Source organism: Heterodontus francisci, chromosome 10 (assembly GCF_036365525.1).
Source record: "Heterodontus francisci isolate sHetFra1 chromosome 10, sHetFra1.hap1, whole genome shotgun sequence".
NCBI lineage: Eukaryota > Metazoa > Chordata > Chondrichthyes > Heterodontiformes > Heterodontidae > Heterodontus > Heterodontus francisci.
The window spans coordinates 41,658,514-41,678,739 of record NC_090380.1 but is presented as its reverse complement, the minus strand read 5'-3'; the positions used below and the strand labels follow the sequence as shown (position 1 = coordinate 41,678,739).

The 20,226-nt window shown below is 45.3% G+C and overlaps 1 protein-coding gene across 1 annotated transcript in view; it reads left to right on the top strand.

The window, feature by feature from the left end:
* Positions 1 to 8,390: 8,390 nt before the first annotated feature.
* Positions 8,391 to 20,226, top strand: part of drd3 (dopamine receptor D3) — a 62,075-nt gene continuing 50,239 nt past the window's right edge. The window contains exon 1 of the mRNA XM_068039879.1: positions 8,391 to 8,663. Coding sequence (XP_067895980.1) covers positions 8,391 to 8,663 — 273 coding nt within the window. The remainder of the gene's footprint in view (positions 8,664 to 20,226) is intronic.

Sequence of the window (20,226 nt, the reverse complement as noted above, 5' to 3'; positions counted from 1 at the left end):
GCAAATGGAGTATAATATGGGAAAGTGTGAACTTGTCCATTTTGACTGGAAGAATAGAAAAGCAACCTATTATTTAAAAGGAAAGAGATTGCAGAACTCTGAGATGCAGAGGAATCAGGATGCCCTGGTACACAAAACACAAAAAGTTAGTGTGTAGGTACAGCAAGTGATTAAGAAGACAAATACAATGTTGTCATTTGTTGCAAGGGGAATGGAATATAAAAGTAGAGATATTTTGCTACACTTGTACAGGGCATTAGTGAGACCACATCTCGAGCATTGTATACAGTTTTGGTCTCCTTGCTTAAGAAAGTATATAATTGCATTGGAATCAGTTCATAGAAGATTCACTTGACTGATTCCTGGGATGGGAAGGTTATCTTATGAGGAAAGATTGGACAGTTTGGGTCTGTAGGATGAGAGGTGATCTTATTGAGAGATATAAGATCCTGAGGGGACTTATTAAGGTGGATATTGAAAAGATGTTTCCCCTTGTGGGAGAGACTAAAACTAGGGGCACAGTTTAAAAATAAGGGCTCTCCCAGTTAAGACAGAGATGAGGAGAAATGCTTTCTCTCAGAGGGTTGTGAGTCTGTAGAACTCTCTTCCCTGGAGAGTGGTGGAGGCAGGGTCATTGAAAGTTTTTAAGGCAAAGGTAGACAGATTCTTAACAAACAAGGGAGTCAAAGGGTATTGGGAGTAGGCAGGAAAGTGGAGTGTGTCCACAAATCGATCAGCCATGATTTTATAGAGTGATGGATCAGGCTCGAGGGGCCGAATAGCCTACTCCTGCTCCTAGTTCATATGTATGTATGTATGCAGGGCCAAAGGATAGATAATTGCGAATTTGAAAGTACAGTTGTAAGTTACTTGGGAGAGAATTTGTTCCAGGAGCAACATAGAAGGAAGTAGGGTTAACAAAATTTGTTTTTAAGACATTTGATTGCACTGTGGATTTGTGGGTCTTCCTTGGGAGTTCTGTCAATGCTGCCATAATTAAGTCTAATGGAATGTACCAGAAAAATATCAGGGACCCAGGTACACTGAATTCCTATCACCGCTGAGAGTTACTGCTGGCTGTTATAAGGGGTAGAACTGCCACCTGCTGCTTACAAGGTCAGCGACACCAAAAGTGCAGAGCTAGGGCTGGAGTCTCCCTATGCTGATACTTCCCATTTCCCAAACCCAGAACGGACCCAGCATAACAATGGAGGCCAATATCCCGTGAGAGATTAAGCATAACAGTATCTAGGAGGGTGCAAATGTGTCCCACTGGATGAGGGGAGGGGAGCAACATTCAGGCCAAGGAAATGACCTGGCATTCCAAAGACAGTATTTTTTTTTAAATTCTGTGTCTACTCCCTTTACTTAGGAGGTCAAGGCAGAGCTGCATGTGTTCTTGGCTGGGTTGATTGGGAACCCCCAATAATGGACCAGCACTGGATTTTCCAACAGCATGGGACGGGTGAGAGCTGGAGATGTACCAGTGCAGACACCTGCCCGTCCTTTGCAAATATATGCCAGAATCGTAAACCCTTTGAAAAATTTCAGGCATTGGAATATCTTCTGGGTCCCGACCCCACGTGGGTCGGACACCTACTGACAGTGGATGTGACCAATTAACAGGCTGCCTCTATGGCAGGAGGCCCAATCAAGAGGGTCTGCAGCACTGTACGGCCGGCAGCCCCACTGGGAGAGGTGGGCACTGCTGAGGCAGGTAGGAGACCGCAAGGGCATCTCAAAAATGGAGGCACTTTCTGAAACGTGATGAGAATTTAAAAATAAATAACGTCCACAGCTGTCACGGCCGTCAGTGTGGAGGGAGATCCTCTCCACAGGATTCCTCGTAGCCGTGGCTGTGACCTTCTCATCCCAGCGACTTTGTGATTTGGGGGATTGAGAGGAGGTTCCAATGGCCCCCAGGCCTGCCGGGGAGGGGAAAGCCTCCAGGCAGCTGCTTGTCTCCAGCCACAGCAGGGGGCCCATCTGACATCGGGAAGATGCTGATGGCTTGTGGAAATGGTCTCTAAGAGGGGCCTTAATTGTCCTAATTAGTTGCCCTCCGTGGAGGGGCTGCCTGTTCCCGTGGCAGCCCACTTCCGACAAGATCACACGGAAGCGGGAATCCATCAGGGAGCTGACCCAACATGCAACTTTCAAAAATTCCCCCTTTCCCCATCTCCAAATCTGCCTCCACTGGCCTGATGAGATTCTGTCCATAATGTCCCAACTCTGTTGCCTCTGAGTCAGAAAGTTGTACTTTGATGTCCCACTTCAGGCACTTTAACACTTATTCTAGTGCAGTAGTGAGGGAATGCTACACTGTCAGAGGTGTAATCTTTTAGATAAAACATTAAACCAAGGCCCTGTCAGCCCTCTCAAGCAGACATAAGAGTTACCATCGCAGTATTTTGAAAATCAGGAGATTTCTCCCTGGTGTCCTGACCAATATTTATTTCTCAACCAAGATCACTAAAACAGAGTACCTGGTTATTATCACTGCTGTTTGTGGGTTCTGCTGTATGCAATTGGCTGCCACATTTGCTACATTATAACAGTGTCTACACTTCTTGGTCCTTCATTAATTGTAACAACAACTTGCATTTATATAGCATCTTTAATGTGGTAAAGCATTGCAAGGCGCTTCACAGGAGTGTTAGCAGGCGAAATTTGACACTCAGCCACATAGGGAGATATCAAGAACAGATGATCAAAGAGGTAGGTTTTAAGGAAATTAAGGCAGAAAGGGGTGAGGTTTAAGGAGGGAATTCCAGAGCGTAGAGCCCTGGCAGCTGAAGACAGGGCCACCAATGGTTGAGCGATTAAAATTGGGGATGCTGAAGAGGCCAGAATTGGAGCACTTTGGGGTGTCTTGAGTGTATGAAAGGCACCACATAAATGTCTCTGCTTTCTTTCTTCTTTAGAGCCCTATTATGAGCAAACTGCAGCAGGATGTGACTTGTGGGGCATCCGTAGACCTCTGAGCCTTGTACAACCCCAGGGTTCGTGGCCTAGGGATTTCCAGGGCCACAGTCTATTGTGTTGTAATATGAGCAGTAAGATTGGTGACCTGTTAACAGAGAACACTCTGTACCTTCCATTCACAGTATCTCACTTATTCCTTTTCCACCTAGTGGTTCTTTGGGCCAGATTTTATTTGGAAGCCGCAGGTCCCAGCATCTGGGCTAGAAGTGGGTGTGGCTTCCATTCAGGCTATGTGAGGCCAGCCATGCACAATTAGGCGGCAGCCAGCCAATTAGGAGTAATGAGGCGCGGGGACTGTTCAGCTGGCGGGTGCATAGGCGAAGACAGGCTGCCAACCTTGCATTCAATATTTGATTATCAATTGTAAGGATTTCTCCAGGGGAGAGAGGCAACTCCAACATGGCAGATGAAAGACACCAGGTGGCCCCATGCTTTAGTGATGCCTCCCTCCAGGCTGTCAGGGAAAGGTGGGAGGTCCTCTTCCCAAGGGACAGGAGGAGGAGACCTGCCCGCCTGACCAAGCAAGCCTGGCTGCAGATAGCGAAGGAGGCCAGCAGCTGTGGGGTCACCCCAAGGACCTGGATTCAGTGCTGCAAGCGGTTCAATAACCTCATCCAGGCCATGAACATGAGTACTTCATAAACCATTGACCTCTTGCATTTATCAGAGCGGGAGGGTGTGAGTGGAGAGAGGATGCTCACCCAGTCATAGGCAAAGGGTCAAGGCATAAAGACACGTTGCCTGAGGCATGGCTAAATAGTATTGAAAGGCAGCCTTTCTCATTGAAAGCCCCCATGAAGTCCTTGGAAAGGGGCCGCATGCAAGAGACATCTGAGTGCCTCCATCAATAACCACTGGACCATCAGCAGCATATGTCTTGGGCTTGTCCCCACTGGGAGACCAACAACAGTCATCGTTTTGTCTGCAGGAGAAGATTGCACACAATTGCAGACAGAGGTCCAAGACCAGCTGTGGACTGCCACATTTCCATGTCCTGAGCCCAATGGAGGAGGAGGATGTGGAGCTGGCATGGCCGAAGGGTAAACATTCAATTGTGGACGGAGAGACAGGAACACCTTCCCAAGACAATGAGTAAGGTTGTCATGGGGCACAAGGGTGCATGTACAGTGATGGAGCCATGCTGCTCATGAGGCATCTGGTGCCTACAGGGATCTCCAATGTAGGGGTATCTCCAATGTCAGGAAGGGAGGCCCTTGACCCTTCAACATCTCTGTTCTCTCATGCAGATCACACAGAACATCAACAAAGAGATGCAGAGACTGTGGGGAGCCTGCCATCTCTGAGGGGATGGACAGAACCTCAGAGCATGTATCATCACCTCATACTCCTGCACCTTCTACCAGTGCAGATGCTCTCAGATCAGTGTGTATGAGCACCCAGTTAGATTCAGGCACAGATGTGCCAAAGAAGCTAACAAAGGCTGTGACAGCCCAGACCTCTGACAGTTGGAGGACTGTGGAAGGCCAGGCCTAAACTGAGCCCCAGGCTCATGACGTACCTCTGGTGTTGTCAACATAATGGGAAATGCTGCAGCTGCAGTGAGAGGTCTGGAAGTATTTGGCAGAGATGCCAGAGGCTGTGCGTGCCCAAGCGCAGGTGATGGAGGAGCCCATCCAGACCTTGAGCTCGGCATTGTCACTGACTGGTGCATGAGTGGCCTTCTCCATTGAGAGATTGGTGGCCCTGATGGAGAGCCACGTCCATCAGAGCACTCAGTGTTTGCAGGATATTCGTGCAGACCTGCATACCGTCATCTTAACCATGGGCACAAGGCAGCAATGGCAAGACGAGAAGGGGACAGGGGCACCTGGAGTCACCACCAGGTCCTCTACTCTCTCAGGTCAGCAGGGAGGCAGAAGTCTACCTTGCAAGGGAGGAGGAGTAGCTGCCTCCCGCAGCTGGGGACTCCTCTCAGGGTGCTTCTGTTGTGGACAGCAGTGCCTCTGTCCCTCTGCCAGTGACACCAGATCCTCCTTTATCCCTGCTGACAGAGGTTGGTACTGCCTATGTGCATGGAAGCATGTTGGAGTCATCCAGGCCTCAGTCATCCAGAGGACAACTGCCAAGGTCATCTCTAGCCAAGGGCTGCAAGTTCAGCAGCCTGCCTCCACCTCAGCTGACAACGCAGGAGGAGTACTGCATAGGACTGGACGCAAAAGTATAAAGAGTGCCTAGAAGCATGAGGGATTCACGGGTGAATGTGTAATGTAACTAGAAACGGTAGCATTTGTTGTGAGGGATAATAAAGATAAGCTTCTATCTCACAAGATCACTTTCCTCTTATTTATGGCCTTTGGTGCTTCATTTTAACCCTGCCTCTGTCAAGGAGCCCGAGGCGAGGATTCATGCTGTGAGGGGTCAAGTCAGCAGCTTTGCCAGCTGAGCGCTGTGCACCTGGGCACCGGATAACATCTTGTTAAAGGAAGGAAGGAAGGTGACAGCAGGGCTGCGTAAGGGTAAGTCTTTATTGGTCAACTTACAACTGGTAATACGGATCAAAGGAAACGCAATTGTATAAGGGCATTGCAAGCCTCCTTTGCACGTATCTCACAGTGCCTCTCCTGTTGTCCCTGGGGTCCTTCATTTGGCGATTTTCCTCCTCTGCATCCTCATCGTCCGAGGAGGCATCGTGCTCCCCGATATCCTCATTGTTCAATGCCTCCCCCCTCTATAGTGACAGGTTGTGCAGTGTGCAGCAGACCACCACAATACGTGAGACCCTTGCCGGGGCATACTAAAGGGCTCAACTGGACTAAGGTTTTAATCTCATCTTGAGTAGATCAATGGCCTGCTCGATGGTCGCTTGCCTTGTCCCATGGCAGGTACTGTATCTCTCCTCCGCATCTGTGTGTGGGTTCCTCACAAGCATCAGTAGCCATGGTCTCAGCATAGCCCTTGTCTTCAAGGATTCACCTCTGAAAGTGTGAGGGAGGCCAGAAAAGCTCTGGCACCTGGGTCTGCCTTAAAATGTAGGCGTGGTGGCAACTTCCCGGGAAGCGTGCACAGACCTGTAGGATTCGTTTATGATGATAGCAAGTAAGTTGTATATTGAGGGAGAGGAAGCCCTTCCTGTTGATGAAGGCCGCTGGCTGGTGTGCAGGAGCCTTAATGGCCACATGCGTGCAGTCAACGACACTTTGCACCTGGGGGAATGCAGTGATGGCCCCTGAACACAATGGACTTCTCAGCTTGAGAGTTGGTAGCTATGCGGAAGCACGCATACCTGCAGCCCTCCTGAAAAAGGCATTGGTGAACTCCTTGATACACCAATGGGCTGCTGACTGAGATCCCCCATATACGCCCAGTAGATCCCTGGAATGATTCAGAGGCTTAGAAGTTCAGTGCCACGGTGACCTTCAGCATTGGATTCCCACCAAGTCCCCTGGGGCTCAGCTTGTCCTACATCATAGTGCACAGGTCAGTGACGGCCTCCCTGGAGAGGCAGAGTCTTCATTGGCACTGCCTCTTGGACATCTGTAGGTAGCTGAGCCTCGACTGGTAGATCCTCTCTGAAGGAAGCTCCTGGCCTTCCCCTCTACACCCTTCTCCATCATCCGGAGGCAGATGCTGACCCTCCTGTAGGTTCACAGGTCGCTACTCTGCTACTGCCGGCGCCTGGACCTTCCTTCCACTCTGCTGCACCCCCTCCTCAACGGGGTCCCTGAAGCCTGGATGAATGAGGCCTATGATAGGTGGCCTCCCCCCTAAGTGCAAGGCCTTTACTGACAACAGCAAGGCGCCCCCCTACCCATTTCCCCCACTTGTCACCTCTGACAAGGTGGCACTTGCCCATTGCCTCCTGGTATGTCTCCCCCACAGTGCTGGCACCTTATCCCCCACTCCTCAGTCTATTCCTGATGCCCTCCTTTCTCCACCCTGCCTGGCATTTGATGCTGCTTCTCCTGATAGCCTCCCTTTGTAGCCAGCAATGAGCTCCTGCCTCCAAGTTGCCTTCCTCTACCAGATGAGGCTCTGAAGCCCCGTTATTCCCAAGCACGTTATTAAAATTTGAAACTGAGTAAAATCTCTGTCAATAGGCCTCTTACCTACCTTAATTGCCTGCCGGCCCACCACCTCGATATCAGCTCTTCCCCCTCCACGTTTGCCGCTATCAATAAAATCGGGATGGGATGTCACAATGTCGGACGTCTCCCATCCCGATTTTATGCCTCACCCCCAACCCCGCCTCTGTTCCCATCTGCAAGGGCCAAATAAGATTTAATCCTTTATTTCTGATTCATAAAGGGTACTTGTTTAAATATGTGTAGTGATCTCTTGAACTTCAGCAGCTACACAGGACATAATGATCCCTAGTTTTTTTTTAGATTAGATTAGAGATACAGCACTGAAACAGGCCCTTTGGCCCACCGAGTCTGTGCCGACCATCAACCACCCATTTATACTAATCCTACACTAATCCCATATTCCTACCAAACATCCCCACCTGTCCCTATATTTCCCTACCACCTACCTATACTAGTGACAATTTTTTTTAATGGCCAATTTACCTACCAACCTGCAAGTCTTTTGGCTTGTGGGAGGAAACCGGAGCACCCAGAGAAAACCCACGCAGACACAGGGAGAACTTGCAAACTCCACACAGGCAGTACCCAGAATCGAACCCGGGTTCCTGGAGCTGTGAGGCTGCAGTGCTAACCACTGCGCCGCCCTAGTGTTTAACTATTCTGACCTATACATTGTTAGAATGTTCTCCACAGTAAATCTTTTGCTCTTCAGACAGCTAGCGTCCCATGATGAGCTGTGACACGCGGCCATGCACAGTAAAAGCCCCATTTAGACAACTGCCCTACTTTCCACACGAGGTCGATTGGGAACCCTATATTTCTGATTTTTACTAAGTTCTGCTTAAAATTAAATGAGTTACTTTCTCATCACACTCACTTTGTGCTCAGGTCCTTTGGCTACTTCTCGGCAGCAGACGTGAAAAGGCTCCTCTGAGATGTGGTTTAATGATAACTGCTTGTATCATTAGTCAGAAGAAGGTTGCATAAGAGACAGGCACCTAGATCACATGTGGCTAAAACAAGCAACCGCAAAACATAGGGAATAGAATTAATGACAAAATTCCTTCAGAGACTCTTCCAGATTTAGTTATTAAAACCTGATAAGCTACTCAAGGCATAATTAGAATTGCCTTCAAGAGATATGTTGAATGCATTAAATATTCAATTTGTAACAACATTAAAGGTGACTATCATAAAACAACCTGAAATTGCTTGGGCTGAGGATTATAAGCTCACGTCACTAACTGAACATTGCTCATAACCTACTAGCTCCTGGGTATTTATATATTAAGTCTGAATCTAAACAAAATGATGGTGTTTCTGTTTTCTTACCCAGGTTCCTGGAATCTATGATTCCTGATGGCATTCTTTGGAATAGTAGTTAGATTTGTCAACTTTACAGACCCTTTCCTCGGATGGCCTAATTCAACTGATCGCGATCATCCACAGAACTATTATGCTCTGTTTTTCTCACTGCTGATCTTTGCCATTATTTTTGGGAATGTACTGGTGTGCCTTGCAGTGCTGAGAGAAAAATCTTTGCAAACGACTACAAACTATCTCGTTGTCAGCTTGGCAGTAGCAGACCTGCTCGTTGCAATCTTGGTGATGCCTTGGGTCGTGTACCTTGAGGTAAGGGCACTTTTTACAGTTTAGCTTCATGTATCTATTTATTACTCACAGTATTTGTGATTTTTCCAGCACTCTCCGATGGCAATATTTTGACTAATAGGCAAGGAGAGTTTGGTTTAAATGAGGCTGATGTATACTCAAGTCCAGTGTAGCATCGGTCTGGTGGACCTCATCTCTATATTTGCAGCTTAACCTCTAACTTCAAAGCACCATTCTGTTCTGAACCCACTTACATTCCGTATTTTCATTTGGCTACACTTTTAATCCATGCCTACAAAACTTTTAGCAACTTATAACCTTTAAATTACTTTCTTTCCATTTGCCATGAAATATTATATAATAAATACCCACTTTTGTGTTTATTCAGATCTGATAATCCTTTGTGAAGTTATGATCCTTTCAAACTTTTTAACATTTCAAATTTTGCATTTAACTGGTGGTGTAGTGGTAGTGTCACTGGACTGGTAATCCAGACTCCCAGGTTAATGCTTTGGTGATATGGGTTCGAATCCCACCACAGCAGATGGTGAAATTTAAACTCAATTAATAAATCTGGAATTAAAAGCTAGTCTAATGGTGACCATGAAACCATTCTTAATTGTTGTAAAAACCCATCTGATTCACTCATGTCCTTTAGGGAAGGAAATCTGCTGTCCTCACCTGGTCTGGCTTACATTTGACTCCAAATCCACAGCAGTGTGGTTGACTCTTAAATGCTCTCTCAAATGGCCTTGCAAGCCACTCAGTTCAAGCGCAATTAGGGATGGGCAACAAATGCTGGCCTAGCCAGTGACACCCGCATACCATGAATGAATAAAACATTTAAAATTGTCACACACTGTAGATCAGAATAATATAGGAGCAGATCCCAGACTTTGCTTCAGTTGAGCTTTTGGGCGTCCTCAAGGCTCTGCTATTTTCTGTCCGACCTCTGTCTATCTTGCATTATAATAATCCAACCAATAGGATTGTGTGCAATGGGATTGCTACATTCACAAGGTGGTGAGCCTCGGCTCAGTGGGAGCACTTCTGCCTCTGATCTAATTCAGAGGCAGAAGGTTGAGGATTCAAGTCCTACTTCAGAGACTTCGGCACATAATCTAGACTGACACTTGAGTGCAGTAGTGAGGGAGAATGAGATGTTAAACTGAGGCCCCTTCTTCCCTCTCGGGTGGATGCAAATAATCACATGGGACTATTCAAAGAAGTGTGGTTGAGTTCTCCCTAGTGGCCTGGCCAATAGTTATACCTCATCCAACAACACTTCAACAAATTATCTGGTCATTATTGTTGTATGATCGCTTTAAGAGTGATGTCCCTTTAAGAACTTGGTATGCTAATGAGCTATGTACCAGGATGTAGGCATGTGACTAGAAGCCATAGTCACTCTGCTCTGTAACACCCTGGATAAAGGTTCTGTATACCGTTTTCTCTGTATTGTATGTACTAGTTTAGTTGTTAATAAACCTTCCAGAGATCTTCAAGGAACTGGAATCCACGCATCTCATTGTATTGCTTAAGATAACACAAAGAAATTCATGATAATTATCACATTGCTATTTGTGGGACCTTGCTATGAACAAACCGGTTACCATATTTCCTACATTACAACAGTGTCTTCACTGCAAAAGCTTTAAAGCTGTCCTGAGGTTAAGGCATTATTCAATGCATGACTTTCTTTAAAAAGTTTGGGTGCTTTTACTTTTTAACTTGCATTTACCGAATAGAGTGTTATGGCCACGTGGTGTGTCATGGGTGATTCCCACCATCCAAGGCCCTGCCTAACCATAGCAAGTGTATTTGTATTAAGAGTTTTGTGTTTAATTTTTCAAATAAACAGACAACGACAGGTTTTCTTGCTGGTTTTTAAAAACAGAAAGTCAATTGTTTATTGATCAATACACCTTATCCTGAAATTGTCGCAACTGCATTCGTTCACACACACACACACACACAAGAAACAGATAGAGAAAAAAAATATGTGTGTTTTAGTAGTGGGAGAAGGGTTATGATAAACCTGTTGAATTCTCTTGAGACTCGAGTTATAGAGGGTTGCAGACATGTGATGTTTGTAGCTTTCTCTCTTGATTGATGGTTCTGTTGAAGATGGTGGGTCAATTCTAGCCCTCCCTCTGTTGTATGATGTAGATGTTAGATTTTTTCCAGCAGGGCATGTGCTTTCTGGCATTCAGGAATGCCAGCAGTTACAAATAGCTTCACGTTCTGAGTCAGTCTTTCTCTCTCTCTCTCTGGCTGTCTTTGTTTTTAAGGTAAAACTGTGTCACCCCTCACCTCCTGTTAGGAGACACTCTGTTTTCTTCCCCATGGTGATCACACAATGACCCAGGACGTGGCTACTTCACACCTCCTTTGTTTTAGAAGAAGACATTTAATTCTGGAATGCTTCCATGATAGGTGTGAGATGGGTTTCATTATCACCTTTTGGCTTTGAAGATTTGTCCTTTGTCTTTGTCAGACTATCTGAATGCACAAAAGGTTAATCCCCTTCTCTTCAGTGGCCATTTTGGACCATTGTTCACTTTTTAAAAATAAAGGTTCATTTTTTTACAGACAAACTCTATCTTTTCATAACTCTTCAGAGTTAGTCAGTGAATGTTGTATCACTGCACTTCCAATATGCATGACACCTCCCTCAAAAGGGAAAAAATGTATTTCCTTGGATTTCATTTTTGTGTGTTTTAATGTGTTTTTAGAAAGAGGGAAAAGAAACAGTAAGATCGTTTAGGGTCACATCACTTTACACATTTATTTCATTCACTCCTCAGGCTTCCAGCTCCGAGTCTGATATCAATTTGATTTACACAGTGTTCTTTTACATTCTGAGCAGTGCGTCAGCTAGGATATTGTCCTTTCCCGCTTTGTGTGAAATTTCTAGGTAGAATGGTTGGAGGAGTAAACTCCATCAAAAGAGCCTACCCTTTTTTACTTTGAATCTTTCTAGGAAGGAGAGTGGATTGTGGTCCATGTGAATTTGAATCTCTTTGTGCCCGTTATTGGCGTAGACTTCAAAATGTTGAAGAGCTAAGACGTAGAGGCCTGCTCAGGTCGGGAAAAAAGAACCAGACCCGAACCCAACCAAACCACAGCAGACCAGATCCCGACCCGGCCCGAGTCCCTCCGATTTTGCCCCGAACCCAACCCAACCCGAACCCACCCTGACTCAACCCCGACCCGACCATCCTTTTACTTAACTTCCGACTGGGAAGCTCCACAAAGCTGCAGCGTATGCACAATGAGCTCATAGTGACGTCACTCGCTCACTGCGCAGACTCCGTTTCATCCCGGACTCCCAGCTCAGGTAAGTTTTTTTTATTTTTAATACTTACCAGCAGAGCACTTACTGTGTGTGTCCGGCCCGACCCGACCTGACTCAACCTGGACTCAGCCCGACCCGACCCGACCCGAACCCGACACATGTCGTCAGGTCCCGTCGGGTTCAGGTCGGGTAGCAGGTCTCTACGAAGAGGGGCCCTTTTCTTTTCTATAGTGGAGGATTTCTTTTGGTGCCTGTTCAGTTTTCTTTTTGAGAAATAACCAATTGGTCTTTCGAAACCTGAAACATCACCCTGGAGTAGGACGGTGCCTACTCCAACATCACTGGCATCAATGGCCTTTCTGAAATGTTTGTTGAAATTCAGGGCTGCCAATACCGAGTCATTTGTTAGAATTGCCTTCAACTTTTCGAATGCTCACTGGCACGGCTTTGACCACATCACTTTTGCACTTTTCTTTAGCAGGTCTGTCAGGGGAGCTAAGGCGCTGAAATTGGGAAGAAATTTGCGGTAGAACCTACACATTGCTAGGAAGTGCATGATTTCCTTCTTGGTTTTTGGAATAGGGAAATCCAGCAGGGCCCGCACTCTTGCTGTCCTTAGTAATACATGACCTTGGCCCACGATGTGATCTAAATAGGTAACTTTGTCTTTGGCAAATTCGCTTTTTGCCAAGTTGGCCACTGCGTGAGCATTCTGTAGGTTTTTGAAGAGTGCCTGTCAATGACTTAAATGGTATTGCTGAAAACTAGCAGGTCGTCGAGGTAAGCAACACAGTTATTTAGACCCGCTATCACTTGATTCATTAACCTTTGGAATGTGACTGGGGGATTTTTCAGACTGAAGGGCGTGACTTTGCACTGAAATAAGCCATTAGAGGTGACAATGGCAAAGATTTCCTTTGCCTGCTGGGTCATTGGAACTTGCCAGTATCCTTTCAATCAGTCTATCTTGCTGATGTAGGTGGAATTTCCTATCTGGTCTATGCAGTCTTCCATACGGGGGATTGGGTATGAATCTGTTTCTGTAACTGCATTGACCTTGCGATAATCAATACAGAGCCTGGTTGAACCATCAGGTTTGGGGAATAATACTATAGGAGAGCTCCAGTTACTCTGACTGGGTTCGATTAAATCATTTTCCAGCATGTACTGGATTTCCTAGTGGACCTGAGCTAGCTTATTTGGATTCAATCTATAGGGGATCTGTTTTATTGGTGGGGTCTCTTCCCACCTCCACATTGTGTACTGTTGAAGGTGTACAACCTGGTTTGTCCCTGCAGACTTCCTTGAACTCCTTTAATAATGTGATCAGGTCCTGTCTCTTTTGTTCAGAGAGATAGTCCAGCATTGTGTCTAATCCCTTTAAAATTTCGGTGTTTTCCAATTTAGCAGTAGGGAGTTCAATGTTCGAGTTCTCACCCTCATCCAGTTCATCCTCACTACTGCTCTCTTCCTCTATCACTTACTGCCTGGCATGCACTTACTGATCTGTCTAGTTCCTGGTAATAGTGTCTTTTCAGCATATTAATATGAGATAGTTTTTGTTTTTTCCTTCTGTCAGCAGTGTTAATTACGTATTTTACCTCATTCACCTTTTTCCTTACACTATATGGGCCACTAAACCTGGCCTTTAAAGGTTCGCCCTGCAAGGATAGCAGCACCAGAACTTGGTCCCCTGGTTTAAACTCATGGACTGCAACTTTCTTATCTGCCTGCCATTTCATTTTTTCCCTGAGAGGTCTTGAGGTGTTACTTTGCTATCAAATAGGCCTGGGAAAGTCTCTCCCGGAAGGTGGTCACATAGTTTAGTATCGAGATTTCCTTCCTTTGATCTTGGAACTTTTCCTTGATCAATTTTAGAGGGCCTCTCACCTCATGTCCAAAAATCAATTTGAAGGGAGTAAAGATTCACTGATAGCAAATAGCAAGAAAATTACTCCTTTGTCCCAGTCGTAAGGGTATTCACTGCAATATGCTTGGAGCATAGTTTTTAGGGTCTGATGGTACCATTCGAGAGGCTCTTGTGATTGGGATTGATAAACTGAGGATTTCAGCTGGTCAATACCGAGGCTTTGTATGAGCTCCTGGAACATTCAGGACAGGAAATTCGTTCCCTGATCAGACTGTATTTCTCTGGAGAGTCCGTATCTGGTGAAGAACTGGGTTAATCCCTCGACTTTGGTAGTAATTTTCCTCAAGGGTATGGCTTCTGGAACCGAGTGGCCATATCCATGATAGTTAACAGGTACTGATGATCTGTCTTGGTTTTGGGTAAGGGCTTCCATGCAATCGATTAGAACTCTACGGAAAGGTCCTTTGAAAGTAGGAATGGGGATCAGTGGCACAGGTTTAATGGTAGGTTGGGGTTTCCCAATAATCTGGCAAGTACGGCAGGTCTGGCAGAATTTAACCACATCCTTGTGGAGTTGTGACCAGTAAAAGTGTCGGCTAATTGGGGCTTGGGTCTTTCAGATACCCACATGACCAGCCTTGGGGATTTCAAAGGCATTTCGCAGAATCTCTCTGCGATATTTAGGGGGGAACCACAATCCTCTGCGGGTCGCTGTGGGAGTCTTCATTTCCTCATTAAAATTTCATTTTTTATATAGTAACACTTAGGCAGCTTTTCTGCATCTGCCTCAGAATAAGCTGTGCTAACTTTTTTAAATCAGGGTCTGCTCTGTGGGCTTCAGTTATGGAAGATCTGTCATATACTTCCCCTAAATCTCTGAAAAAGGTTTCAGTCAGCCAGACCTCTGAGTCATCAGGCTGATTTTCTAGTTCAGCTCTCTCTGGGGGAGCTTACTTGGCCATGTCCCTTGTTACTGCACAGGTAGGAAAGATTCCAGGGACTTCCTCCTATATTTGCTCTGTCTTTTTGGCCTCATTTGGCTGGCCTAATATCACTGGGGCTGCGACCACCTTACCTCCAACCACATCATTGCCGAGTATCGAATCTATGCCGGCCATATGCAGACTAGGGACAATTCCTACAGTAACTGGGCCAGAAACAAGGCCACACTGCAAGTGGACCTGATACAGGGGTCCAGACATGTATCCTCCTTCAATCCCTTTTCCCAGAACTTTCGCTTTTAGCAAGTTCTCTGGTGGGAAGGTCATTCCTTTACCCAGCATAAGTGATTGAATGGCACCAGTGTCGCGAAGCAGGACAACGGTTTACTTGCCTCGCTAGTGGGATATGAAGACACCATTCCTTTTAAAACCCAATCCTGATAGGCTTCAGGAATTTTCTCTACTTCTGCTGTACCAACAGCAGTATTCTTTGTGGAGTTCCTTACCACGGTTAGGGCCACAGTCAGGTCTGCCGGGGCACCTTTTTCTTTGTTAACCTTGTGCTCTCCTACAAGATTAATGGGCTTCCCTTTTAACTTCTAGCAGTCAGCTTTTATAGACCCTGTTTTGCTGCAATGGGAGCACAGGTTTGTGGTATACATTGCTGCCCTCAGCATTTTCTTTCCTTACTGGTGGAGGGCTTCTTGTGTGCTCACCTTTTTTTTTCTGTTCCTAGCACTTCATCTTTTATCACTTTCCCACTTTCTGCCCTTTCCAAACCTCTGGGAATTATCATGAAAGGCTTTTCCCTGAGTAAAGGGTTTATACGAATATACATATGAGGAGCAGGAGTAGGCTACTCGGCCCCTTGAGCCTGCTCCACTATTCGTTAAGAATATGGCTGATCTGATTGTAACCTCAACTACACATTCCTGCCTACCCCTGATAACCTTTCATATCCTTCCTTATCAAACATCTATCTACCTCTGCCTTAAAAATATTTAAAGACTCTGCTTCTATTGCCTTTTGAGGAAGAGACTCACAACCCTTTGAGAGAAAAAATTTCTCCTCATCTCTGTCTTAAATGGGCAACCCTTTATTTTTAAATAGGACCCCTAATTCTAAATTCCCTCACAAAGTGAAACATTCTTTCCACATCCACCCTGTCAAGACCCCTCAGGATCTTGTATGTTACAATAAAGTCGCCTCTTACTCTTCTCAACTCCAACAGATACAAGCCTAGCCTGTCCAAGCTTTCATCGTAAGACAACCCGCCCATTCCAGGTATTAGTACAGAAAACCTTCTCTGAACTGTTTCTAGTGCATTTACATCCTTCCTTAAATAAGAAGACCAATACTGTGCAGAGTGCTCCAGATGTCGTCTCACTAATGTTCTGTATAACTGAAGCATAACCTCCCTACTTTTGTATTCAATTCCCCTCACAATAAACGATAACATTTCCGAAATACGTGCTGTACCCGCATACTAACCTTTTGCGATTCATGCACTTGGACACCCAGATCCGTCTGCATCTCAGAGCTCTGCAATTTCTCACCATTTAGATAACCTTTTTTATTCTTCCTGCCAAAATGGACAATTTCACATTTTCCTACATTATACTCCATTTTCCAGATCTTTGTTCACTCACTTAACCTATCTATATCCCTTTGTACCATCTTCATAACTTAGTTTCCTATCTATCTTTGTGTCATCGGAAAATTATGTGAGATCAAAGTCATCTGCCATGCTAGCGGCTTCTCTCACCCTGTGAATTCTTTGTTCTTCTATGTGAGTTCTAATGCTACTTGGGATGCAATTTTTAAGCTCTTCCAGCAACATCACTTCTCTCAAATTTTCACCTGAGGTTTCTAGCTTGAGCGATCATATCCAGCAAGCAAAAGCCATATGTTTGATTCTTTCAAATTCAAGATAAGTCTGTGTGGGACATTTCAGGGTGTGTCGGAACTTCTGTCTATATGATTCCGGTACCAGCTCATATGCATTAGAATTGCAGTTTTAGTTTGTTCATAATCAGAGAAACTTTCTTCTGATAACAGGGAAAAGCTTCATGAGCTCTGCCCATGAACTTGTTGTGTAAGAGGAGAGTCCAGAATTCTTTCGGCCATTTTAGCCTGGTAGCTATTTCTCAAATGAGATATAATATGACACAACCTCCTCCTCAATAAATTGTGGCACTAATCTTGAGTGTCTCAGCATATCAAAGTTTTGCTCTGAATTGGTGATAAGGTTTGAGTGACTAACAGCATTATCATTTTGGGTTTGCAGTCTCTGTAGCTCAAACCTTCTTGTCACTTCTTCTCTTTGCATCTCCCTTTCTTCTCTTTCTTTCTAAAATTGTATCTCTTTTCTTTTCAACTGAATTCTAGCTAGAGCTATTCTTTCAGATTCTTATTCCATGCTGTCTTCTTCTAGCTCAGGGGTAAAAGTTAAAATCCCCCATGAAAACCACTCTGCCTTTACTACATACTTGTCTAACCTCTGCATTTATGCTATCACTACACAGCTGCTACCAGAGACCCTATACACAGCTCTCACTACAGTCTTGAATCCTTTTCTATTTCTTAACTCGACCTTTAAAGTGTCCACTGTTGCTAACCTTTCATTCTTCTTTCTTTGGCCTCCTTATCTCGAGAGACAATGGGTAAGCGCCTGGAGGTGGTCAGTGGTGTGTGGAGCAGTGCCTGGAGTGGCTATAAAGGCCAATTCTAGAGTGACAGGCTCTTCCGCAGGTGCTGCAGAAAAATTTGATTGTCGGGGCTGTTACACAGTTGGCTCTTCCCTTGCGCCTCTGTCTTTTTTCCTGCCAACTGCTAAGTCTCTTCGACTCGCCATACTTCAGCCCCACCTTTATGGCTGTCCACCAGCTCTGGCGAACGCTGGCAACTGACTCCCACGCACTGTGATCAATGTCACAGGATTTCATGTCGCGTTTGCAGACGTCTTTAAAGCGGAGACATGGACGGCCGATGGGTCTGATACCAGTGGCGAGCTCGCTGTACAATGTGTCTTTGGGGATCCTGCCATCTTCCATGCGGCTCACATGGCCAAGCCATCTCAAGCGCCGCTGACTCAGTAGTGTGTATAAGCTGGGGATGTTGGCCACCTCGAGTACTTCTGTATTGGAGATACGGTCCTTTCATTACATCCTCTCTTATCATTGAAGTGATTTCATCCTTACTCACTAAGGCTACTCCTCCCCTCTACCATTTTCTCTATCTTTCCTGTAGATCTTATAACCTGGTATATTTAGTTCCGAGTCTTGACCATCTTGCAGCTATGGCCGGGATTTAACGTGGAGGTGGTGGCCCTGCCGCTGGTAAAATTCCAGCAGAAGTGGGTAAGCTACGGGCACAGCACCCTCCACCATCCCCGCAGATTTGACGCACCTCCCAGCCCTCTCCAGAGGGTTGTAAAATTCTGGCCCACATCTCGGTAATGGCTACCATGTCACACCCTTCAATGTTATGCCTGCAATTCATTCAATTTGTTCGTTATACTCGGTGCGTTTGTATAAAGAACACTTATTTGGGCCACACACCCTAACCTGTCCTTCAGCTCTAATGTTTTACTCACATGCTTATTATTTCTTTCTCCTAGTTTATTCACTTTGCATCTTTTAGTTTTCCCTTTATCTGTATTACCTAAAGCACAATTTCTGACTGTTAGTCTATTCTCTTCACTTTCATTTGTTTTTGAGCTATTATTAATGCTGCCTTTTCCAGTTGAGTCCTTCCCCCCGCCATCCCCTTTGCTAGTTTAAAGTCCTTGCGACCATTTCCTTATCCTTTCCACTAGGACCCTGGTCCGAGCTTTATTCAGGTGGAGCGCATCCCAACGATACAGTTCCTTCCTGTCTCAATACTGGTGCAAGTGTCCCATGAAATGGAACACCTCTTTTCTACACCACTCCTTCAGCTACCTGTTTACTTCTCTAACCTGCTTATCCCGATGCCAGGTTTTACATGGTTCAGAGGATAATCCTGAGATTATAACCCTTGAGGTCTTGTTTTTTAATGAAGCTCCTAGTTCCTGGTATTCTCAAAAAGGACCTGTTGCCTACCTTTCCGAATGTTGTTGGTCCCAACATGGATCAGAAGAACTGGCTCTTCCCCTTCCCTCTCCAATATCCTTTCAAGGCAGTTTGAGATGTCCCTCACCCTGGCGCCAGGTAGGCAACATACTATGTGGGTCTCTTGATCTTGCTTACAAAGGATGCTATCTGACCCCCTAATTATTGAACCCCCGACAACTATCACATTATGCTTTCCTTCCTCCTCCTCCATTTGCTCCAAGGTGCATTGGAGTCCATATTCTAACTGTCCTTCGACAGTCTTTATCCTCATCCTCACAGGTAGCAAGTACATTGTACCTGTTGAATAGGGTTAGTTTCTGTGTATCCTCGTTCTCCACCTTACCTGGGTTCCCCTTACTCTGTACACTACTGGTCACACCAACCCTGTTGTGAACCTGCACCTCTCTACAAAGAGCAACCAAAGTCTGGAGGAAACATTAGCTGATGCACCAGCACTAATCTGGAAGGAGTCACTGGCAGGAAGGTCGAGGTTAATGGTGATCTTTTCTGCTAAAGGCATTCCCATGATTATGTGCAAGTTGGCTGCAGTTGTCACACCTCTGCCGCTAACGTCCTGCTGGCCTAATGGAGGCAATTGTTCTCAGTCATCACCACGTGTGCCAAGACCTGCAGATAAGGTTGGTGGCCTGATGACAGATGCAGTTGGTGCAGCTCTGATGCCTGCTTGGCATACCTTCTTCCATCGAACAAAAGCAAAATACTGCAGATGCTGGAAATCTGAAACACAAACAGAAAATGCTAGAAATAGACAACAGGTCAGGCAGCATCTGTGGAGAGAGAAACAGAGTTAATGTTTCAGATCAGTTCTAATGAAAGATCACAGACCTGAAATGTTAATTGTTTTTCACTTCACAGATGCTTCTTTCATCTTATTTCCTTCAACCATGAAATGCCTTAACTTCATGTACAGCCGTCACCCGAATGGTGACTATCTTTGTGACTCTCTAACCAACTGGTTAATAGGAATAATGTACAAACCTAACAAGGAAAAGACCATAATGATAGTTGTGTACTTATGATTTTAAAGGAACCACACCCCCCCCACCCCCTCACCACCCTCAGATTGTGAACTAAAGGAGAAATGTTCAAATTATTTTAAATGTTAATGCTAGATTGCATTATACTAAGAAAGATCATGAGTTCATACCAGCAGTATAAGGGTTAAAAACAAGACCCATACATATTTCATTGTATTTTGTATTAGTGAATTCAGTTGTCCAGCAACCATTGACAAATAATTATTGTAAAAACTAAAGCAGCATAGACAAAGTGAAAATCATACCATACTTTCTAGGAATTTTAGCTAAGGCCTTGGAATTACATTGTGTGAAAATTCAGATATGACTGCTTAATGTGTTCC